Genomic DNA, 25,694 nt, shown 5'->3' on the forward strand with positions numbered 1-25,694 from the left:
TCAGTCCAGTGGGTGTCCCCCGCTGTGTTTGCCTGTTTGTGGTCTCCACTCCAGAACTCTTCAGAATTAGCTTACATAACCTATGAATCCAGTGCATTTACACACAAATGTAATGAATATTTCCACTAAACTTTGTATGAAAGAACTTATGAAGAGAGAAAACCTGGTGTAATAGTTTCAATAACCCGTTTATCCCATATTTTAACCAAATGTTCTGTGTATACTACAGATCAAAAAAGAATTAAGTATGCAAATTATTGGATAGGCGGAACACTGAAATATTTTAAGTTTCAATTCACTAGGTACCTATAGGATAAGTAAAGAAAAGAATTTACTTGGGTGACTTTTATGAGGTTTTATTCAGCTTAACAACTATCAGGTAACACCTTACAGCTTCAGCTTTGTCCTCCTCCAGTGACGCCTCTTAGCATTGTATCTGAAATTCAAGAAAAGAAAGTTAATATTAATGTGTTAATGGGGTTCAAGTTCTACACTGGTGGGATGCACAGGAAATTTTGTATAATTTATGAAAGAATTATAAATTAATGACCACAAATACAGACATAAACTCTGGAGCTACTGACAATACTAAGGTGCAATTCAGTTCAAACAAGTAGATAGTTCAAAAGCCAATATTGTTAATATTTATTATGTGAAACTAACAATTCATTCTTTCAAACATTGTCAGAATGAGCAAATTGTTAATTATTAGCAGAAAGTTTTTGGTATACTTGAAAATTGGGACAACTGTTGCCATATCAAAGGCTAATCAATGAGATTTCTACGACCACCTTAGCAGCATGTTTGGAAGATATTGTACTGGCAAAGCCATACAGAGTGTTTGGGAGATATTGTATTGGTGAAGCCTTACAGAATGTTTGAAAGATATTGGTATTGGCGAAGCCTACCGGTCGAAGGCTTGGCATTGTTTACAAATTGTTATTGCAAGTAAAGCTATCAGAGAACGTTAAAATCATGGTACGGACACTATCCACTAGTATATTGGGAGGAAAGTTACCGGTCAAAGCGACTCACAAGACATTTTAGACATGGTTTGGTGGCCTACAAATATTGGTAGTTGAGACAAGAAATTATGCTTTTGAGCACAAGGAAATTAAGGAAAAATGCACTAAACAATGTAAAAGAACAATATAACTTACCGGATGGTGTTTCCAGTACGCATTCTAACCCATTGAGGGATAGGTCTGTTTTGTTTCAGTTTCTTAGCAAGCTTGCGCTTGATAATAAATGTTTTGTGGGCCGACTGAAAACAAAATAAACGAAATTTAGTTAGTAAAACCTCAAATATATACGTGATTTACATGATATTCACAGATTTATTCATTGCACAGAAAATTTACACACCATTTTGCAGTCGAGCAAATGTCAAAGTGAAAGATCTTGAAAATTTTATGTTTGACGTTTTACTTCTTCAGAACTTTTTTATTTTGTCTATGGTTGATCACAGGATAACGATTCTATCTTAGTGTATTCAATATTTTGAGCTTCATAATAATAGTAAAAGTTCTCTCCAACATATTATTAGATGTGTTTCAGGGGAAAGAGGTTTGGCAATTGCTTATAAGATTATATCAAAATTAATTAATTTGTGTAAAAGGGGCATTAAAGGTATGTTACAATGGATTCCTTCGCATGTTGGATTACAAGGTAACGAGGAGGCTGACAGGCTTGCTAAGAAAGCAATTAAAGACGGTAATGATGTTGAAGTTGTAGCAAGTTGGTCTGAAGTATTAGCCAAATATCGGCAATTTATACGTGATAATTGGAGAGAATATTTCAACAAGATATCCAAAGAAAAGGGAATTTGGTACCGAAGTATAGTGTGTGAGCCCCCTCGAATACCTTGGTTTAGTTCAAGTCGATTAAACAGACAACAAATTGTGATGGCTCTCCGACTTCGTTCTGGACATATTCCATTAAATAAATTCGGATTCTTGATGGGAAAAGTTACTTCACCCAAATGTGATGAATGTGGAGTAGAAGATGACGTATACCATTTCCTAATGGAATGTGTCCGGAATGCAAGTCGGCGGCAACAGTTAGTTGATAAGTTTAATATTAATAGAATCGATGTTGGAGTTTTCCAAAGTATATTGGCTGAGCCATGGTCAGAAGCAGCCAAATTGTTATATTATTTTAAGTTTCATTCTTAGTTTTTAGTTTATTGTTTTTTGTTTATGTATGTTAATTAGAGGGTACGATGGGACTGTCATCGTCACCTAGTGACAAAAGTTCCTTAAATAAAATAGATTGAAAAAAAAAGAGCTTCATAATGATCGTCATCAGCTCGTTGACATTATCGAAGTGTTCGTGAGTAGATCTACTCATGCTGATTTTAAATTAAAGAAAGCCCTCTTTCAAGGAAGGATGGAACACCAGTAGGGAGTTTCTCCACTAAAATCATCTTCATATAAAAAAAAAAACATTAACTCGAGTTGCAGTACCTGTTTGAATCTGTATTTAGCATGGAAGTATTAGTACCTAGTACCTAGTTCACTTGTAAAAAAATAACCCTGTCCTGTCTAAGATGGTTTATAGAATAGTTTGCACAACAATGGCACAACACAACTGAAATGACAGCTGTCAAAAAGCAGCTGATGTATTTGTGATCGTGAACTTCGTAAAATTTGGTTTTGTAACAAAATATTGAATAAAAATCAATGTTTGGATAATGTACACAATGAATAAACTACTAAGTCTGTTTGCCTCAAAGCGAATATTCGAATGCCGGACCGCGACAACACGGCTTTCAGCTGATGGGAAGGAAATTCCGAAAGTGAAAAACATTGCGCCACGAATTACCCTGATAAGTCCCGATAATTCAGTAAGCATAACAGATTTGAAGAATGCACAAACCCTGTCTACACGCCGAGACTTGAAGCTAGTCAAGATACAGGATGTGGATGCTAAAACTAGAAGGCCGGTTTACAAGTGAGTTGGATATCTTACCTCCACTTGAGCAGTGTCAGTCTTTAGTCTAGAGATCCAGTTCTTTGCCGTGATATATATTAGTGTCTCCAACACTTCCTTTTTCTTTCTACTAACCTAAATGTAATGTTACCTTAATGGTATTATAACAGAAATACCTATGCTTTGGTTTGGAATATTCCAGAATGATGTCCAGTGCAGATTACCACAATGAAGAACTTCAGAAACGGAAAGAGAAACAAGAGAGTCGACAACAAGCCACCAACAAAGGGGAGAAGCTGCTGACTCTCTCCACGAGGATCGGGGAGCATGACCTCATGACCAGCGTAAAGAAAATGCTTAAACTGCTCGAGAAGCAATATGAAGTTCGAGTTGTCATCACTGGTGAAGGACAGGAGTCTGCAGCCTCGGTAACTTTAGTTGTTATTACAATTATGAACTACACATCTGGTGATTCCAAGTATTTTTAGAATATATTTAACTTAACTGCAGTGGCTACCATACATTAATTATTTTTATTATTATGAACTACACTATCAAATAATGACAGTCCCTGCTAATATCTGGTGATTCCAAGTATTTTTAGAACATATTTAACTTAACTGCACCATACATTCTAACTGTCTAGCATCAATACAACATTATCCATTAGTATTGGTTAACATTTATCTTCTCTTTACTAATCTAATAACTTCATCTCATCTTTCCAGGAAAAGGTGTACTCCCTCATTGAAAAAAATGTGAAGGACTCTGGCAAAATTGTTCAAAAGAGGACAAAAGGAAACACACTACGTTTTCAATTGCTGCCCTCTAAAGTAATGAGTACTCAGGCCTCAGATAATGGCATAAATGGTCCTATTGATGGAAATAAAAAGAATAATGGGCCACTGTGACTAGCCGCCCTGGTGGTAACTATTCTTGTAGGTAAATATGCTTGGTATGCACAATACTACTTACGAACAAATACTGATACAAGACAGAATAGCACCCCAAACAATTACAACCAGATGAGCACAGGAGATAGCATTTCATGAAGATTTTTAAGTAAGTATTAAACAGTACGTTACCGTTATGCAAAGCCTAAATATATGAGAGTAGCGTTTGTTTCCGTTTCCGTACCAATTTACGTTAATTTCGGCCCAGTATCATGACATCCGTCGTCGGTCTCAAATAATACTGTCAACTTCCGTTTGGTTTTTTAGCATTTCCGGTTACCGCCACCACCGAAGGCAGTTGAGTTTTGAGGCTCAATATTTTAATCATTAGGCGTTTGGATTTCAACCGAGACGGTTGTGGCTGCAGCCTATGCACGAGCACTGTCTCAATAGTACCAAGAAGTAAATATACCTATCGTTTTCAGTTTTATACCTGAGGGTAAAAGTAAGTTTTTTCGAAAAGTGATTATTTTTCCACGACAAAAACTGTAAGTACACTTCGTTTATTAGTCAAAAATACTACCTATTTCTTTTCAAATCATCGCCCTATGTTAATCGCATAGTACAAATAACATTTAAAGCTTTTCTAGAATAGAAAACAGAAAAAAACAACGACAGGTATAAGTATTAATAATGTTTAATGGATAAACGGTGTTACCGTTCGTAAGTTATTATTTGTTTATATCGAAGCAAATATTTTAAATATTTTCTAACGGTAATCAACTGCCGTTAGATATCAATTTCAGGAGTTATGGATAATCCCGGCCCATCTACAAGTACAGCGAGCATAGTGGAATGTCAGGAACCAGACAAGGATACAAGGAGGAAGAGAAGGAGAGAGTCTTCCAGCTCGGATTCGACGTCGAGCTCATCCTCGGAGTCAAGCTCGTCATCCAGTGATAATCGCAAGCGTAGTAAGAAACGCAAACGAAGCAAGAAGCGCAGCCGTAAGTTATTGAACAAATTGATTAAGGAGGTAAGCTTTCTGAAAAATCAAATGGCATGCACGAATACCACTGGATCTCGAGATGATATTGATTTAGACGTTAGTGGCGAGTTGTTCGAAAACGAATCTCTATCAGAACATTGTAACGAACCCGCAGAATTAAATTTTACAATGAGCACTAAAACTAAAGAACCATCTGTTCCACCAACATCACCCGAAATGCTGCAACTTTTGAAAGATTTACAAAGATTTGATAATCCTGAGTGGGTTAATGTCCGCTACGCTGACATTCAAAAACTGTACAGTCAATCGCCTGGTTTTGTAAATCTTGAAGCAAATGATGAAGTGCGACGATTAGATGTTTCAAAAAATACAGCTAATATGGAAAAGGCTTTCGCATCCATAACATTTGCCTTACTGAAACAGCGCGACGCGCTACAGAAGGATATGCAGGAACTTTTGAATTATGCTCACCAAAACCAACCCTTAGAGTACAAAGACTTGCATGCGAAGATTTCAGGTATCTTTTCAGATGGAAATTATTGCAAAACAACTGCTGATGCATTACAGTTGGTATGTGGTCACAGATCTGAATTAGTGCAACATAGAAGAGAAGCTATTCTGGCAGCTGTAAAAGACCCTTACCACAAAAGCGCTTTAAGGAAAATACCGCCATCTTGCAGCCATCTCTTTGATGCAGATAAATTCAGCGCTGTTCTAGAAAAATCTGGTGGAGTCAAAAAAGTATTCTGGTGCAATGAAAAAGATCGCTACCCTGCACCGCAGAACGATCAAAAAAACCCAGTACAAATACAAAATAAAAATACGGGTAAGTCTGGCTACAAAGATCTCCGATCTGGCCCTAAAAATAATGTGAATTCGAATTTTCGTGGTAGAGGCACCAAGAGAAGACCACCAACACGAGAAGTTTCATACCGGAACACGGCAGACCGGCGCTCTCCCTCGTCCCACCGGGACAGGAGAGGACAAACCCGGCGCAAATATTGACTCGACCAGCAACTTCAGTGCAGGGAAACTCAGTCGGTTCTACGACCACTGGGTCAACCTGGGGGCCCCACCCCATATACTAAAAATGATCACCGGTTATCGAATACCGTTCAAGAAAAGGCCAATCCTGTTCTTACCAAACATCAATTCTCAGGAAACCGCACACACAGAAGAGATGGATCATATCATAAACAAAATGCTGAAGCAGAAAATACTCGAAAAAGCATCACTTTCTCCAAGCTTCATTTCCACTATGTTTCTCCGTCCAAAACCAGACGGCACGTGGCGGCCAATCTTCAACCTCAAGGCACTAAACAAATTTGTCGAAGTGGGAAAATTCAGATTGGTGAACATCCAACGAGTTCCAGACTTCCTGCAATCTCAGGACTGGATGGCCAAAATCGATATCCACCAGGCATATTTTCATCTAAATTTTTCGGTGAGTCACAGACGGTTTCTTCGCCTCATTTACAAAGGCCAGTTGCTACAAATGACTTGCTTACCCTTCGGGCTGAGTTCTGCACCAAAAACATTCGCCACATTGACCAACTGGGTGGCCCAAATACTGAGAGACCAAGGAATACGAATATTAATATATTTGGACGACTTCCTATTGGTTCACCAAAACCCAGCCACGCTAAAACACCAGATAAATATAGTAATAGAAACACTAACCTACCTGGGCTGGACAATAAACACAGAGAAGTCGATATCAACACCACAGCGATGCCTCGAATTTCTCGGCGTAGTATGGGATCCCTGGAAAAACAGGAAGTATCTACCAGAGCGAATAACATCGAAAGTACTCTCTCAAACATCAGCCATGCTCAAATCCAGCAAAGTCACACTAAAAGAGCTACAACGGATTATTGGCGTCATGAATTTTGCAAGCTTCACAGTCCCAAGAGGCAGACTCCACTATCGTTTCCTGCAACGTCAACTAAACTCTCTTCTGAGGTCCGAACCGACAAAATCTGTATCACTAACGGTGAAGGCGATGAGAGAATTGAACTGGTGGCACAAGAACTGCACAAACTACTCCCAGTTGCACGAGCCAATACCAAATCACTACTTGACAACAGATGCCAGCGACGTGGGATGGGGAGCCAAGCTAGACGATCAGAGCATCCTTGGAACGTGGACAAATTCACAACAAAATTTACATTCCAATCAAAAGGAAATGATTGCGATATTCAACGTCCTGAGAGGCCACGCTCAGCTCCTGGCGTGCAAAAGTGTCCTAGTCCAGTCCGACAACAAAACTGTTGTCTCTTATCTTCGCAACGAAGGAGGGACAAAATCATACAAACTCACAGAATTGGCAATGAAGATCTTTCTCATTTTGGACCAACACAAAATACACATGAGCATTTATCACATAACAGGTATATACAATTGCCATGCAGATCACCTTTCTCGACTAAAACTGCGACCAGAATGGCATCTGTTACCTCAAATAACTCGCATAATTTTCAAGAAATGGGGAGAGCCACGAATCGATCTATTCGCATCTCATCGCGCTCACGTAGTGCCCACATATTGCACTCTCGACAGACAGGACATGGGAGCTGCATGCTACGACGCGCTAGGAGTAACTTGGGATTATTCACTGGCATGGGTGTTTCCTCCACCGCACCTAATACCGAAAGTTCTGTCACACCTGAACAAAGCAAGGGGACTGTACCTAATAGTGGCGCCTCGGTGGGAGCGAGCGTTCTGGCGACCAGACCTGAAGAGCCGAGCAACAGCTGCACCTTTCACGATCAGGAACCTACCACAAGTTCTGGTAGACGTAACAACCGGTCTACCACCACCCAACGTGACAGAAATGATCCTGGAAGTGTGGAGATGTGGGGCTGGAACAAACACTTAACCAACTGGACACCTGAACAAAAGACTCTGCTTTCAGCAAGCTGGCGCGAGTCAACGCTTAAGACCTATAAATCTGCATGGAAGAAGTGGGTATCATGGACTTCAGAAAATCATGTAAATGCTGAAGAACCTACCGGGTCAGATCTAGCCAGATACTTAACTGATCTTTTTCAAAAGGATAACCTGGCGCTCAGCACAATAATGGTTCATAAATCTGCCGTGGCAACATTCTGTAACCCTAGTGACCGCGATAAACTAAGCTCACACTTATTAGTTAAACAGATCCTAAAGGCTATTTCATTAGCTAAATCAAAACCATTAAAACCACCCATACGGGATGTCGAAGTCTTGATACAACACATGACTAAAAGCGCAATTGACTCATCAAAGCTTTTCGATGTTGCTCGTCACACTGCAGCTATTTTACTGCTTTGTTCAAGTCGAAGAGTACATGATCTTACCTTACTCAAAATAAACTCTAAACACTGCATTATATCTGATGACCATATTACACTTTGGCCAGCTTTTGGATCTAAAACTGACACCTCTGACTATCGTCAATCCGGTTGGAGGTTACTGCATAATAAGAACAATAAACAATTGTGTCCCGTCCACTGGATAAAACACCTAATCCAGGTATCGCAACCAAGAAGAGAACTTGCCAAATCTGATAATTTATTTATAACTACTGTCGGCGTTCCGAAACCAGCATCACGTACAATCATTGGAGGCTGGTTAAAAAAGCTTCTTGAGGAAGCTAACATTGATGCTACACCTGGCAGCTTTCGGTCAGCTGTGGCATCCAAAAATTGGATAGAGAATTATCAAATGGATGACATCCTGGCTAGAGGTAATTGGAAGTCAGCGAAGACATTCCAGAAATTCTACAGGCGCGAAATTAGTGCGCCTTCTAACAATACGAGTTCTATCTCTTCATTATTTACGCCAATTAATGAATAACAAATTGATTTTGTTAAAATTTATTATAATTTTTAATTACACAATTATTTGTATGCCTGATACATAAATGTTTTGTAAGAAGATACTAATATCACAATAAATAGTTTTGATTACAAAATACACTATATTTTCTATTTTCCCTTACAATATAGTCAGATTGCCTGACCTATGTGTTTTCCTGATTATGTCTCATAATGCTGTCCGCCACCACCAGGCGATAATAAACACGTCTCTCATATATTTAGGCTTTGCATAACGGTAACGTACTGTTTAATAGATACATTTTACCTGAAAATAAAATGTTTATTAAACATACTTACCTTATGCAAAGCCTAACATTTTTATAACCTGCCTGGTGAAAAATCAGAGCCTAATGATTAAAATATTGAGCCTCAAAACTCAACTGCCTTCGGTGGTGGCGGTAACCGGAAATGCTAAAAAACCAAACGGAAGTTGACAGTATTATTTGAGACCGACGACGGATGTCATGATACTGGGCCGAAATTAACGTAAATTGGTACGGAAACGGAAACAAACGCTACTCTCATATATTTAGGCTTTGCATAAGGTAAGTATGTTTAATAAACATTTTATTTTCAGGTAAAATGTATCTATTGTAAATACTGTTGTATAAAATGTAGTTTAAGTTGTTATTTATGTGAAGTTTTACAGTAATACATTATAATTAGTTCATACTCAGTTTTATTAAAGCAAACATTCTACTTTCAAAGTATAGATATGTAGGTACTATGTGTAAAATTTGGAGGGGTCAATATAAAAATAAAACAAGTCGTCAGAATCAAATAGAAGTTTAATACAGCATCCATTGAGTCAGTCATTACATACTCATTACAAACCTCCTAAATTACAAGCTTAGTGCTAAAAAGGCTATTTGTAGTGATGTTACTATAAACTCATAAATTAATCATTAAATTTATCAGTTAATGGAATTATTATCACAGATATTCAAGAGATCTTTAAATCTTATGTGGTAAAGGCAATTATTGAAATCTTACATTTTAATTTAATATTTAACTATAAAGTAATATGCTTTCATTATTTATTGATGGATAGCTGTTCGTTGTATAAAAAAATATATAAATAGTTGATTTACAAGACAGTTTAAGAGGAAATTTGTATGTACAAAAAGAATTACTTCACTAGAATTTTATATAAAAAATTTGCTACATTACTCAATTATTGTGTCATTTACTACAATTCAAATCCACATTAGCTATTAAAAAGAACAACTCAAATTGAACACGCATTAACTAATCACCACTGATGTCTGAAGCTACTAACAGATGCTCACACACAGTGCGAATGGATCCACTACATCAATACTAGCGAGCTCATGTCTAACCACCCTCAAACTGGCAGCCGACAGTCGGCATTTCTCGCCGATTAAAAACATAACTCTCGCAAACTCGAAAAGAACTGCGGCGATTCTTGTCCACACTGTATAACACACAATTCTCTCGAACGGCCGAGACGCGAGAATGTTCTCGCTTGAAATGTGCTACAAATAAAACACTCAAGTCTCGCCAACACAAGTGCGAGAATGACCGACGAGCGAGAATGTTCTCGCGTAAAACGTGGCACAGATTTAACACACAATTCTCGCAAGCGAGAATGGTCAACGCGCGAGAATGTTCTCGCTCCAATGTAAACTAAACGCGCTAGGCCGCGCTCACACGGCGGCTAAGGGCGCGAGTAGACCGCCACGTACGCGTACCGGTCGAGGTCCACGGGCGGCAGCTCGGCGTGCAGAGTGCGGCCCCACGTCAGCAGCGGCGACACCGTGCCCACCACGGGCGCAGCGCGCGGCACATCTCTTACGCGATCCGCCTGAGAATGGGAGAATATGTTGTAGAATAGACGCATATAAGACAGCTGGGTGCGTTGATGTTAGTAGGAACACAGTGCATAAGATCTTTGTGCGATGTTTTAGGCGTCCGATAGTCTGTTTTAAGGAACGAGTCAGGTGTTTGCTCTGCCTCATGAGGCGAGGCGTAGGTCTCGTTTCTTTAAATTGATAGATTTAATTACGGGGTGGAATTTTAACAAAATCTTAAAACATAACATGCTCTAAACTAAACCCAAGATATAAATCCCCAATACTTATGAATTCGATATTTTCTTAGGTTACCATGCAAGTGGACGGCTGCTGTCATTATTAATTGTGATCATTGAATCAATATCTTTGCATCGGCCAAAGAGTCACGTCATCCATCATCATCATCATCCCGTAAACGTTCTCTGCTGAACACAGGGCTTCCCAATAGGTACTTACGTGATGTAGACTTATACCTGAAGATTAGGTACTTACTGACTGGTCTAACTAGACCTTGGCCTTCCTCATTTTACCTACGTCATGTAATTTGACCACAAAGTAATGGCAATGGCTGGCAAATTTACAGCAGTCGCTACCACAAATTATAACTTATCTACACATGCAATGAGGGTTGGATAACAGTTAGGTGGAGTAGTTAGCACACATGCTGAAGCATTATATGAGTTGTTAGTTACACGCCGCCTGCTCTCTCACAGTACAGTATTCGCGATAATTCTCATGGACATTATTCGTTAACAATGGAAGACGAGACAAATGGCAGATCTGTAAACACCTGCTTTGTTATTGTGTCTTCAAACTCGCGAACAATCGGTGTCGGCTTACGACAGAGGGTCTTCCAATAAACTCTGCCTTTGCTTAAACTTATTGCTTGAAGATCTTAAAGTTTGGAAGATATTGTGTTTGAGGTGCTTTTGATAATAGTTTGCGTCGCAGTGAATAGTTTTGGAAAATAGTTTCTTATTCAATAACAAAAAGTTTATATAAGATAGAAATCTAAACATATTCAAACTACAGACTTAATACGACACGCTACTGTACAGAATTTACAATCCACCAACGAACGGCAACCCTTTACCAGATTCCATTGTAACTATGAACTACACTGAATGCGGATAAAATCAACCCAAGCAAAACATTTAAACTTTTCTCTACAATTCGAGTGTGCCCTCATTGGTGGATCGCAACAACATCTACGAGAGAACAAGCCGGCGGCATGACACACCATGTTACCCGAGAGCACGAGGCGCCGGCGGCCCGCGCAGCCGCAGCGGCGCCCCCGCGCCCGCGCCCGCCCCCTCCCGCGCCTGCGCCCGCGCCCCACCTCGCTCGCTGGTGCCGCCGCCTCCGCCGACCGGTCCGCTATCATGTGAGCCTCCAACGCCTCCAGGGTCGACTCCGAACTGGGGAACAACATTCTGATTTAATGGTTAGCGGGTGCTCGAAGGTGGTGGAATGAAGGAGAAGCGATAGAGAGAAGAGATGGATGATCAATGTGTTGCTTGCAAGGATTGTTTTGTATGTTTCACAAAGAAAGCTGAGGTCTTTTTGACCATGCATTAAGAATCAGGGCTCTTACAGGGCGTAGGTCTGGTGTAGAAAGGCTCCAACAACAACACTGTGCTCTGTTAGAGCACTGATAACTTATACTCTTAGATTTAGATGCAGAAAGAAGACTACTATGCTTATAGCATGCTTGGCTACATCTCTCAGTCGCTTCTCCAGTTCTCCAATCTAACCCGGCATACTCACTTGGTGCTGATGGAGCAGTAGTCGGTGAGTTGTTCGAAGGTGCATCCGTGTGTGCAGCACTCGTCCGCTATCCCGGCCACCTGCCGTCGTCTCCGGACCCCGCCCGGTTGCTCTACTACTGAAACCAATGAGGGTAGGGGTTAGGCGCGGCGTCAGAAATTCGGGATAAAATGGGGGTGGTGTACGGATGGAATTGTGATAAAATTTATAACATTGGATAGTATGGTAGGTATGACTAATAAGTTGTGATCATATCATAACTTTACTATAAAGTTGAGTTTACGAGAACTTTGTAGACGAACTGTATCGGATTACCTACAACTTGCTACAATACTGTAGAGACTAAACGACACCTCAATAGTTCGTAGCTAAAAAGCGATACAAAGTAAGCTCTTTTCTTGCTAAAATTTACGAGGGGCCTTTGCCCAGCAGGCATTGGCTGGCTGATTAATTGTTATTACAATTATATCTTCATGCTATGCTAACTTGTTATACAGCTGGTTAAAGGGTCAATATAAAGTATAACTGCTCACATTTGTTTTTGCTTTTGTTACTAGACGTAAACAGGCAGAGGTCAGTTGTTCAAGATAACTCAAAATTAATTAAGTTAAAAGAGTCTCGTGTAAAATCGTTGAAATGATAATTATCACATCACAGAGCTTGTGACAATGTCATGACTTGGTTGGACCTAGTCATTATAAGTAAATGCGGACTGGTGGTAGAATTTCTAATCTAGTGTTATGATTAGATACCTAGGTAACCCTATGACCTATCGTCTAAGCTGTGGAAGATTATAGAATCTCATCATTTCTTATATCGATTTGATCGAGTGGAATTCCGTTTTGAAGGTCAATCCACTATCGTAATCCCTCTACTCATGTGAAAAGTTAACTTACCTAAGAGGAATAGTATATGTTAAATGTATGTTTTATCATGCGTACCTACCTGCCTATATCTACAGCTTCCACTGATTGATGCAATATATTTATAGTTTTGGCGAGGCAAGTCAGTATTATATTTCTCTAGTTGGATGTCGCTTGGTTTTGTTTACATTCTCATCAATTATCTTCATCTCAACTCTCAACCCGACCTTCTGCGATAAAAGATAGTTGCTTTGCGGATATTAATGTTTTTATTCAAACATTATTCATACCTAACTATCGGTGTTGAGGTAAATTTTATAAGCCATTTTCAGAAGAATTTCTAAAAAGTTCACTATCCAATTCTGTCTAAATCAGTATTTTGGCTACTACTTTTGCTTTCCCTTTCTCAACTACTGAATCTAAATCTTACCGCAAAAACTTGTGATAACTTTGTGAGGCCCGTAAATTTCACGAGATGATAAAAGTTCGTAAACTTTTTAGCGCGACAGAGCGCTAAAATTTACATTGTATTCTTGAGTATACCTGACTGGCATACTCTAAACGTATGTATGACCAGCGGGTTCCGCTCATCTGGCATAATCTTTATTGACCAAAACTCATTTCGCATAACTCGTATGGTCTAAACTTTTTTGGCCGAACCATCACTTTGCCAAGACTTATGTGGCATAAGGCTCGTTTCGTCTAAAACTCTTTAGGCACAATCTTTAAACACCTAAGTTTCGTTTGCTCAAATTTATGTTCGTCTATACCTATGTATAATCTTGTTTCTCCTAATGTTATCTTAATAAATAATATAGGTATTAAGTATGTAGTAAATGTACAAATTGTGATATATTTTTCTCCTACATCCCGAAAATCACGATATTGTATGATCAAAAAATCGAAAGTTAACGACCAATATAATTATTACAAACCCCATGAGATCGAAACCTAAAAATAGGTGCAACGACGAGCAAAGCGAGGAGGAGCGTTTTAGGTGCACATGTTCATCAAAACCAAAGCGGAGCGCAGCGAAGCGGAGCGGAGCGTTTTCCAAACAGCCGAAACAATACAAGGCACCAGTTTGCGCTATGTAGGGAGACGCTCCGTCAAAGTTAAAGCCAAACGAATATTATTACTTTGTATAAACCTATGCCATAGCATTATTAGGCTATTCAAGATTTGGCCATACCATTATTAGGCTAAACAATGTTATGCGAAATAACTTTTTACTAAACGAGATTTATGCCATACGATTTTTGGCGAAACGAGACTTTGACCAAACGTTACTATGCAATACGATATTAGGCAAAAAAATCTTATGCCAAAAAAGGTAGAACCATGACCAGCAATCAAATTTAACATTAACTATATATAGTAGAGATGAATTAAAAGTAACGGCTTTTAGGTGTTGTTTTATGAAAATCGATTGGATAAAGTTATGGAAGTCGATAGCGCAAGGATTAGTGACCGACTGCTGTGCGAAAGGTCCCGGGTGGTTTTAATATTTGTTAAGATCTTGGATATGCCTGCCAAGCGTTAAGTTTATGGCAAGTCAAGTCTCTTGAGTCTTACGATATCCGTATCCTGCAGTGCACTATTACAGGATTTATGTTTGTTTGTGTGTTTACCTGGATCATCCCACGACGGGCTGTTGTACTCGTGGCAGACGCGGCTCATCATCTCGCTGAGCTTGCGGCCGCAGAGCCTCACTGACGCGCTGGTGGCGGCCTGGCACCCCCCCGCCCACACCGCCGCCGCCAACACCGTCAGCACTGCCTTCTCTACACGCATGCTTGCCTGGTACCTGGAAGAGAACACCGTTGGTTAATTTTTGACATTTGTTTAGGGAAAACATAGGGATTCGTCAGCTTATGATTGCCTGGTAGCTGGAAGGTAACGCGCTGGTTTAATGTTGGGAATTCTCAGGAAATTTTAAGGATAATTTCAGGATACTCATGCTTGCCTGGTAGCTGAAAAGAAACAATGGTTGAACCAGAGGTGGTTGTGCTAGGTTGAGCCCTGTTAAAAGTTCGACACCTCATATTGCTACTGCTGCCACCGTGTCAATGATAATCACCTAAGGCTTCGGCCCGAAACTTACCGCGTCAGGCAGTTTTCTCTATTTATTGTTCCGAATAATCCTGGCAACTAATCCTCGGGTGTTGTAGACGGCACTGCAGTAATCCGAGCTGGTGTCGCGTTTTATATGGAAAGGGTCGATCTGAAACCCGACACCGGCGGCTCCACCCAGTGATACACTCGAAATCCCTAAAACGGCTTTCATTTCCTAAGTGCACCGCAGTCCGGTATGAAATGCACTTTTATAAAAGCAAATTGGCCTGAACCGCTCGTCAAACTCAACCTCATATCTCTGAATGAAAACACCGTTTCGGGCCAGATTTGTGAGATTACGGCGAATAATAACAATGAATTCGTTCCCCTTTAAAAAGATGATGTGTCGACGTTTTAGGCCGGATCGGCTGATAAAATCACGGTATTTACTGATGCTCGCGCTATTCGTAAAATGTAAACACGGTGCTATCGCTTCTAAATTAAGAAACTCGCCTTGGACCACATAATAATAAGTATTTTTCATCTCATCAGCCTGTAGGTCGCACAAAACTTTGTTTCTTTCATACAATTTACAAAGATAGATGATTAAAAAGACATATTTTAATATGCCCAATTAGTTTAATTGGCTAATTAGTCATCTCATTAGTTCCGGCAGTTGTCTCGGGGTTGTTGTTTCTCACGAAGCAAAGATAACATCATCGGAATGCGCGTTATGCAATTTCTGTAATTTATTTTGCGTGATTTAGCTGTATTTTTATAAGATTACATCTGTCGTGTCGTGTGACTCGATAATTCGAAGGCTTGTTGGTAAGTACTACGAGTGCTGTTAACTCGCGTGCTAGTGACGCTCTGTACAGATACTATAATGCGTCCGAGAGTAGTGCACTCTACTCGAGAATGGGAGGGTTACTCTATAGTAACGAAAAACGAACGAAAGAGAGCTGTCGTGCAATCGGCACCTTTAATACAACGAGGTAGAGTCGTGGCTTGGGCAGCAGCCCTCTGAAACTTAGTTTTTCAACATATAGAGTGACCCCCCAGATCAGTGCGTCCTGCAACTCCTGCGCCATAAACAGGAAAACAACACTATTAAGGGTCAATTTATGTAGAACGAATGATAAGTTTCGCTTTTATTGCTAAGATAACCGCTTGTTATCTACTCAACAGGAGCAGGAGTGCCGAAAAATATTTATAGTTACGAATAGCGTGATTTTAGTTTTAGCAAAAACACTGTTACGACACTTGAGGGTCATTTGCAAGCGTCTTCCAATTACGCGATGACTTCAGCTCCCCGGTATGAACGAACTCAAAAAATGCAAATCATCGTCTTCCGTGAAAAAATTGTTGGGGTGGGTGTCGCATTAAATCATCGGCCAACACGCCTAAGGACTATTCATAGAACAGCCCGGACACTAGTTCTAGCATCATTCTATTTATAGCCTGATAATACTAGGTGGTACCCACACGGGAACCAAGCACCGTTCAACTTGATATTGCGGTGTTGGTAATAAAATAAGTACTAGCACACTCGTGTTTGGTATTAGCGGGACTATAAAGCTTTATTGGTTGCATTTGCATCGTCGGTTGGGTGTGTCAATGTTGCATTTACTACCGTTTCATTGACACGGCGAGGGCGTGTGGTCGACATTATGATGAGATTTCAGTCGTTTATGTTCAAGTTGGATCAGCGTTATATCTGCTGACGGACTTTAATGTCACATTGGTCGGCTCATGTTTTGCCACCGGCTGGTCACACGGCCGGCGCGTGTCATACAACTCTCATACAACTCTCCCGCCTCCCCGCCCCCTGCACACCCCTCGCTCGCCCTCAGTACTCGTGTACTCGATTGGATAATCAGATGGATCTGGCCGGTCTACAGCCTTGCCACTACTCCGAGTGGCCCGCACAAGTTGTAAGTCTGCATGAGAGAGCTTGAGTCACTCAGGAGACGGCAGTTTGTTATAGGTTTGGGTGGGCCTGCTCTGATATTCTGTATGTTATGTTAGTAAAAATTAAAATTATATTAAAAAAAATTATTAGTGTTTTTCCTCTTTCATGGCGTGACATGGGCGTGACTTAGGGTGTTAAATAACTTAACGTACCTAAGCGTTAACGTTAACGGATCAGCTACACACATTTGTCACTGGTTTGCCCTCCTCACGACATCCTTGAAGAAAAGCTATTTGCACTGCACTTGACTGTCGAAAGTTGCCTGGATTTGAATATTTACTTGAATAAATAATTATAATCATTAATTCTGAATACCTAAGTTTAATAACCACCGACTAATCATCAGCTGTTGAAACCTAAAATTCCATAGAAAATAGTTGGGTCAAGTGGATTATTTAAACTTAAAAGCCTTGAAGCTCTAGGTGCCCCTTCTCTCTAAAGAATATATGATTGACAGATACCTGGGCGTAAATATGTAAATAACTGTACGAAATGTTATGAATAAGCCATAGGTAGCCGTAGGTAGGTGGTACCTTGTAACTGACTGATAATTACTATGATCTAGAAACTGCAGTATAGGACCTAGGCACCTAGAATCTAGATAGTTAATTTCTCTTATAAGAAGTTTCTATCAAGCTAAGCAGGGCAAATAACCTGCGTCTATCGGGTCTAGAGTCTAGATCGGTTAGTCTATAATGTTAGTAAAGAATACTGTAGATAAAATAAATATTTATTTGATTAATAATACTATATACGAGTACATAATAGCTTATTAGAAGACGCAAAAATACAACTTGTTTTTTAAACTTTTTCATTGATATCGACTAAAGGGGTCAGCGTGGTACGTTAATAATAATCTTTATTCCAATTTTGTTTACAATTTTAGAATCCGCTTTTGGGAATGCGTGATATAATTCATATAATAAATACTAAGTATATCAATAGTGACTAAAAATACTTGCACGAAATTAATCAAAATTTAGATTATTATGCACCAAAATGTCTTCGTATTGCAGGCCCATATCAATAACACTTTAAAAAGTTCGACTGAAAGTTTCTGTAACCAGTAAGCGTATTTCGACATTTCAGCACTTTTCTGCTGTTCGGCTATCAATTGTCGCCTTGCAGACCTCTTACATACTTACATAGACGAATGTAAGTTCTACAAACTCGGGGAATACCTTTAAGAGATAATGTATTTATAGAACACATTTCCAGGGGTGTTCAAAGCGACTAGCGACTGTGAGTGTGGAAAAGTACCGGCAATGCGGTCAGGCAGGCTGGCGCTGCGGCCTGCGGCTCCGAGCCATCTAGCATGTACCCGGCGCGTGTCATTATACCATTACCTGGCTATAAATAGTGGAAAACCGGCATATCTCGCGCTTATTTAATAAGGACTTGGTACAGTCAACCGCGTAATGCTTGTGACGGTATGATATCACAGGATCGGTCAAAGTTTTCGACGAATATATCGATGGCATCTAGTTAGATTACCAGAAAATAAATGATTTAGCTCCGAAACGGATGGTCTGATTTGAATGTTTAAGAGATTACCTATTAATTAAGAGTTTTCTAAAGCATGTTTCGTGACGAGCCGACTGTTAAAAAAAAAAACATAATTAGTCACCTTTTGCGGTTCACTGTACAAGACTTCTAACAACCATTGCAGCTACAATGTTACGTCGCCGTTAATCTCAGCACCTTGTCGTTTGTCGAGCATTTATTAGCGAGTGTCTTTAATTATAGATAAATGGGGTGGGTCATTAAAGTAACCGCATGTGTACACAACACAGCATAATGTAGAGTTTAGAGTAGTCATATTGTCTGTTTCTACATATCTATATATGAAAATCACTTATCAGTAACTGTTTGGCTACTTTAACTTCTACGCTTTATAAAATGCTGCAACAGGAAGACAAATAGCAATAATTGTTTCTTCCATACAGAAACCTAGGAACACGCCCAAAATCTTACTCATCCTGGTTTATAAGCCGTAAACAATGGATAATAGGCAGCAATAGTGAACAGATATTTAAAAAATCCAATTGCCGTATCTTATAGCGCGTGGGCTGTGGATAGAAATAGAATAGTTGTATAGCAACACTATAATGAGACACTAACCGTGGTCTCAAGTACACAACGACCTGACCATAATAAAGCACAATTATTGAAGATGAAGATGCAAAAAGACTGTCTAATCTTCTTTTTAGAGTTCCAGTCAGTCACTATAATATAACTGAACTAGGGTTGGTCACAGTGCTGATATTAGCCAGTGAGTATTTTACTTCGCTGCAAAACATTGCCAATTATTTTTGTAGCTAACTACTTACCTACTACTGAAGTAGCTATAAGTAGGTAACTACAAGTTATCTTATCAGAATTACATAATTAAGCAAATACCTAACGTAGCTTAAGCTCTGCCTAGGGTTGGGTATTTAACTTAAATTGCAAGCTTAAGTGTGTATGTACTTAAGCATTTAGCAATAACTTGATTGAAAAACTTCAACTAGGATTACGTTAGATAACTTTGTAAATTAATAACAGATAAACGAAATAACTTACTGTAGTGTGTTACACTGTTACATTGGACTTATGATATCCGTGCGTTCATACGTTCATACAATTCACGGAAAATGCAGCGTGATCCAGGATCGTGTTAGAACCGCCGTAATGTTAGATTTGGGTATTGTAACTGCTTCTAAAGTCTATATTTTTTCTTGCTGTCATCGAACGATCAAGAACATAGATGAGTCAGATAACAGATTCGTCAGCGACATGAAGCTAAGGGTAAACAAATTATGATCTGGAGTCGTCTGTCGCGTACGCGGGGGCACACACTGACTGGGGGCACACACTGTACTGTTGGAGAGGTCAAGTGCAAACGTCTCCCAATAATTGAGTGTCGGTTCAGCGCACGGCACCTCGGGTTACTATCTATGTGCGGATCAAATTGCCAACGAATTCATACACACAGCTGGCCTGGATGAATGGTTGCTGGCTGGTAAGATTAAAAAGGAAATGTAGAGTTTGAGTTGTCTATGGCAGAAACAGGCGGGAAAAGTTATTTAATTTTCATTTTAAATTTTGCCATTACCGTTACCGAACAGAAACAAAAGAAGGTTTTGTAAAATGGTAATGAAAAAAATACAGGAATTTTATTTAAAGAAAATAACCTTAAATTTACTCGCGCCGAAACTTGAGCAAAGCTGCGTTAGCTTGATTGATACGGCCTTGCTGGGAGAGCTGATAATGCCGCCTACTTTAATTTAAAAACAAACAGGATGAAAGCATTTCTCCAGCACAATTGGGTCAAGGAAAGTCGAAGTTAAGTGCGTATTTCCGTCATTAGCTTTTCTCAAATAACTTCGTGTGGGCCCGAGGAAGAGCCGTGAGCTTAGCAACAAGTAGAGCACCGACCGGTGACGAAGCCAATTAGGCAATTAGGCCATAGTCAGGGCATAGGCTCGTGAAAGTGGACTCAGAAAAAACTATATTCTACGGTAGGTACATTATAGAATGGTGCGGGAGACGTCTAGACAAAACAATTTACTATCCAAACAAGCAATTTTTTTAAATTTCCTAGATGACAGATTCAAACAACACCATCGTACAGTGCGAATAGTAGAGTGTGTATCGATTCCAATATTTTTCTGCATAATAAATTCATTGCAGATTTGACTTATTGCGAAAGGACATGTGCAAAGATATTCGGGAGGCAGTGACCTGCGGACCAACGATTATGACCTCAATTTGGGTTCTGCAGATTGATCTGCAAAGTTCAAGACTTGTAACATCCTTACAACGTTGTTTGTAAACAAATAATGAGAGAAATAGAGAATAAGTTATTTCTTCTCAGTCATAAGTATTAATTTATCTTGGCATGCTATTATTGTATGATACGGCGATATCTTCATTTCATTGTTGTTCTGGGTCTGTTTCTTCTGTTTTTAGCTTGCATTTTAGGGTTCAGTATTTAGTTACAAAGGAAATTTATGAAATTAATCGTAGCTTAATACTCTTATGGATTAATTTGTGGTCGAAACACCATGTATATGAAACCAATATAGGTAATGTTTGCTGGCGATAAATATTTCAGTTTTAAGTGATTTTTTATTCGTAAGTAATAATTAGGTACGGGATCTACAGAACCCCTTCTGCTCGAGTCTGACTAGCAATTAGCCGGTTATTATTGTATTGAATAAAAATACTTGTGATGTTAATAACATAATGAGTTCCCGCCTACTACCTACTTCTGAAAGGGCTGCTATATAAAACTTATTTCCTAAATCCAGGGCTGGATTAAGTAAATGAAGGGCCCTAGCGGATTCCGATTTCCGATTGCCCATTTGCGATGCCCCATTGCCAAATGTTGTGGATCCGTAATGATTTAACAATGGTAATCATGACTTAAACTAATTAAGTAATACATACTTAATTAAACAATTATGCTTCCAGATAGGTACTAATTAATTACTTATAATTTAATGTTTGATATATCCTAATCCTAATCCTAACTATCCTAACTAATATTATAAATTCGAAAGTAACTGTGTCTGTCGGTCTGTCTGTCTGTCTGTCTGTTACTCTTTCACGCCAAAACTAATGAACGGATTTGAATGAAATTTGGAATACATATGGTCTAAACCCTGGGAAAGAACATAGGCTACTTTTTATCCCGGAATTGCCACGGGAAAACTTTTTAATGCGAAGCGAAGCGCGCGGGCACAGCTAGTTACTTATAATTTAATGTTAGATAGATATTATTAGGCATACACGTATGTTTGAGTATTTATGTGTACATACCTAATGTCTACCATCTACCTATCGGAGCTTGTGAAATAGGAAGAGTAAATTAAGTTGTAACACGCACCATTATCAGATATTAGATAAAAATAATCTATTCTTTTGTATTGCATCTACAGTGCAGTGATAGCTAACCTCGCTGGTAGCTGTAGGTACAGCAACTTCATGTTTTTCATGTCTACATAATAGTGTAGTAGTATTATTATTATTTCGATACTTATCGTAGTTTAGAATATACCTAAATACCTATGTATAATTTGTAAATTAACTTTTTTTTATTTATAAAATGCTGCACTTTATTCACATACATTGTGTTCTTTGAGTCCTAATTATAAGTAGTTACTTAAGTACTTAATTAATTATTATTTTAGAGAGCTTGTTTTATGCAACCTTCAATTAAACTTTGGGTTATAATATATCACCAAATCCCTAAAAAGTAATTAGGTAGGTACTTATACTTGTTTACTAACTGAGGTTATACAGATTTAAGTACCTATAAGTACGTAATTTACCTATAAGTATTATTTATAATAATAACTGAGACACCTATAAATATAATATGATGTTCTTCATCTAATTCCCTATGAAAGAAACCATTTTAGACTTCTTGGAATATGTAGTTAATAGTTCTGAGATGTATTAGTTAAGTAAGTGTTGTTTCATTAGCTGTAGATGACCCGATCACCCAACCAAGGTTCTTAGATTAGGTGAAGCAGATAACCAATATTTCAAATCATTTATCTACTATATGTTAATAGTCAAAATCTTAAATTATAGAGTTACACATGAAGTACACACATGGCTTACTCCAAGTGAAAAATGCAAAATTCTTAAAATCTTAAAAAATATTATTTCTAAACATTGCCTCAGTTTTATTTTCATATGATTGTTAATTTTTTATTGATTTTTATTTGTAGAACTTTATTTAATGTTTTAGGAAAATATGAACATTTTGTATCTAAATCTACAGGAAGCACTTGATGCATTTTTAACTCTTAATCCCATAATATGTGAGTATTGTGAGTGATTACTGATCATATAAAGTAATTAACTTCTCAAGCGTTTCCACTTCAGTATGCATGGCAGGTTTAAATAAGCACTTAGAAAATAAAAATGCCGACCTCTATTAACTGATACAGTAAACTTTTAAAACATCTGAAAAAACTTATCTTCATTTCGCGCCAAAATTTCCTTCACCCGAAAAAAACCCCCAAAAGTTCACAGACCAAAAAACACCCGCTCACCTAAAAAAAAACGCCTTCAAATCGAAACGGCTCCTGGTCGTCTTCGTCGATCGCGGCAGTCTGTGGTCTCCGGCACGCACGGCACTGACACTGCACTCGCGATGGTTAGGCGCACGCTGCGGCCGGCGCCCGCGCAGCGACGCTTAAATAACAAGCGGGGGGCGGAGAGACACGCCCCCGCGCCCCGCCCCGCCCCCCGCAGGTGAAACTCTTCAGGGTCTGGGCAGCACCATAACAATGTAGGTGCTTAGCCATGTTGATGTTGATATAAACTTTCACAACATGGTGTTTACAAGAAGATGTATCAAAGTTTCTTAAAAAAGTCTGAAACATTCAGGCTGGCTGAGGGACTGAGGGATATCTTTAATTGATTGCCTTTACTTCTTTATTGACGAACTAAAAGCCTAGCCCGCTATCAAACATAGTAGGTATTCTCACGCCAATCCTCTGTGGTGTTTAAGTTATTATATTATGCTAATAGTTCCTTCATTGGAAGAAGACCGGTGTGCCCCAGCTGTGGGGACGTGATGGGTCGTGATACTCGTGATGAAGATGATGATGAAGCTCGCGGTAAAAACGGTTATACAGATGGTTGCAAAAACGATTATACGGTTTTCGTTAGAGAAGCTCTTAGTTTCTTAGTTGTAAGCCAAAAGCTCCCCTTTAAGCTTAACTTAAACCTAGATAAAATAAATGCACCCCATAAATATGAAACCATGAAATATCATCGGTATGAATAATTATGAATATGCAACTGCTGTAGTCGTAGCTCACCTTACATATACCCTACAGGAGTTCAGGCAAGGATTCACCAAAAGAGTACAAAATGTACATCATCCATTGGTATTATGAAATAAGAGGAAGCAATATTAAAACAGCAGTAAGTAATTACTATTACCTAAAAAATACATTATGATACCTAATCTGTCTTATGTTATCATCAGTTCTGACTTCTGGAACTAGAGCGCTAAAAATAAAGTAAGATAATGTTTACTATATTTATATAACATGCTAGTATGTAGTTACTAACATAATATAGTTAAGTAAACAAAAATGTTGCATGTCAAATGCCCTATCAGTTTCCACCAAGTTTCCACTAAATACATACTTTATTCAGTCAATAGATAGACGAAGAAACCTTAATCATCACTTTATATTTTTTCCAGGTAAGTAAACCGATTAAAATTGTACGACATGAAAAATTACTTAACTTGATGATTGACAATAAGTAATGGGGGTGATATTTTTTTGGGTAGGTTGTGTACTAAAATTACCATTTAGAATAGAATAGAATTGAATAAATCTTTATTCAAAGAAAACAACTTATGCTATTACATACATCCCACAAAACCAAATGTTAATATGGTTTGACTGTGGGTAAGGAGTCGCACTAAATAACAAATTTATCATAGCTTAGTAGCACAAATGCACATTTATACAGGGTGTTGCAAAATGGGTATACTAAGCCGAAACCTACATGTGCAGCATGGTATATCTAAACCTGAAACTGAAATCAGAAATAAAAAATTCGCGAAAAAAAATTTCATTTTCCATAGAAACTTTGTTGGTCACGTGACTTTTTACTATGGAAAATTAATTTTTTTTCGCGAATTTCCAATAAAAAATTTTCATTTTCCATAGAAACTTTGTTGGTCACGTGACTTTTTACTATGGAAAATTAATTTTTTTTCGCGAATTTCCAAATTCTGATTTCAGTTTCGGGCTTAGATATACCATGCTGCACATGTAGGTTTCGGCTTAGTATACCAATTTTGCAACATTCTGTATATACCTAGCTTACATTATAGTTAAACAGGAACAATTAGTTTTAGAGATTTAAATTAGTTTTAGATTTAAGATGTTGATGACATATACATACTGGTATAAAGTAAATTTTGATACATTATAGGCAATTAGGTACTTTGGATAGTGGTATAGGTACTTCTCGTATCCTAATCGTAAATAAATGAAGATATGAGCACAACCAACACACTTTTTAGTAAACAACTTACTTCCTTTCATAGATTCATAATTTCATCATCATCATCACGTCCCATCACGTCCCCACAGCTGGGGCACGGTTCTCCTTCCAATGAAGGAAGGGGTTTAGGCCTAGTCCGATTTCGCCGCTGTAAACCGATGAAAAGTAGTAGTAAGGACAGACTTTTGCCGACGTTACAAAAAACCACGTCCTCTCGAGTGAGATCCCGAGATCTTGTCCGATACGTACGCCCGATACGCCACCGCGGCTCCAAAAGTTTCAGAAAGGAACTTTAAGCTAATGTCGGCATTGAATAAAGGCAGCAATACCGGGTGTTGCAAAAAGGGTATACTAAGCCGAAAGGGGGTGACTCAGGGGGATATCCTTACTATATATAATATTATAAATGCGAAAGTAGGTAACTGTGTCTGTCTGTCTGTCTGTCTGTCTGTTACTCTTTCACGCCAAAACTACTGAACGGATTTGAATGAAATTTGGTATA

At 38.8% G+C, this 25,694-nt stretch overlaps 3 protein-coding genes across 9 annotated transcripts; 1 reads left to right on the forward strand and 2 right to left on the reverse strand.

Annotated features, from left to right (window-relative positions):
* Positions 1 to 335: 335 nt before the first annotated feature.
* LOC105386626 (60S ribosomal protein L39-like) lies at positions 336 to 1,497 on the reverse strand. Its single transcript, XM_038111776.2, has 3 exons — positions 1,366 to 1,497; positions 1,161 to 1,264; positions 336 to 436 (listed from the first exon to the last, which is right to left on the reverse strand). The coding sequence occupies exons 1-3, from the start codon at positions 1,366 to 1,368 to the stop codon at positions 388 to 390; spliced, it is 156 nt and encodes a 51-aa protein (XP_037967704.1). The 5' UTR covers positions 1,369 to 1,497; the 3' UTR covers positions 336 to 387.
* A 1,099-nt stretch (positions 1,498 to 2,596) lies between these two features.
* LOC105385228 lies at positions 2,597 to 3,996 on the forward strand. Its single transcript, XM_011555575.3, has 3 exons — positions 2,597 to 2,952; positions 3,134 to 3,359; positions 3,660 to 3,996. Exons 1-3 carry the CDS (start codon positions 2,693 to 2,695, stop codon positions 3,840 to 3,842), a joined length of 669 nt encoding a protein of 222 aa, XP_011553877.3. The 5' UTR covers positions 2,597 to 2,692; the 3' UTR covers positions 3,843 to 3,996.
* Positions 3,997 to 9,463: 5,467 nt separating this feature from the next.
* On the reverse strand, positions 9,464 to 23,329 carry LOC105385260 (insulin). 7 transcript variants are annotated; one of them, XM_048624909.1, is made up of 5 exons: positions 23,212 to 23,329; positions 14,769 to 14,944; positions 12,275 to 12,389; positions 11,748 to 11,925; positions 9,464 to 10,518 (listed from the first exon to the last, which is right to left on the reverse strand). In XM_048624909.1, the coding sequence occupies exons 2-5, from the start codon at positions 14,929 to 14,931 to the stop codon at positions 10,372 to 10,374; spliced, it is 603 nt and encodes a 200-aa protein (XP_048480866.1). In that variant the 5' UTR covers positions 14,932 to 14,944; positions 23,212 to 23,329; the 3' UTR covers positions 9,464 to 10,371. The 7 variants fall into 7 exon arrangements, with proteins under 7 accessions (XP_048480866.1, XP_048480864.1, XP_037967906.2 ...); XM_048624907.1 differs by having other exon boundaries at positions 11,748 to 11,940; XM_038111978.2 differs by having other exon boundaries at positions 11,847 to 11,925; positions 12,275 to 12,392.
* Between the last annotated feature and the right edge of the window lie 2,365 nt (positions 23,330 to 25,694).

Source organism: Plutella xylostella, chromosome 13 (genome assembly GCF_932276165.1).
Source record: "Plutella xylostella chromosome 13, ilPluXylo3.1, whole genome shotgun sequence".
Lineage (NCBI taxonomy): Eukaryota > Metazoa > Arthropoda > Insecta > Lepidoptera > Plutellidae > Plutella > Plutella xylostella.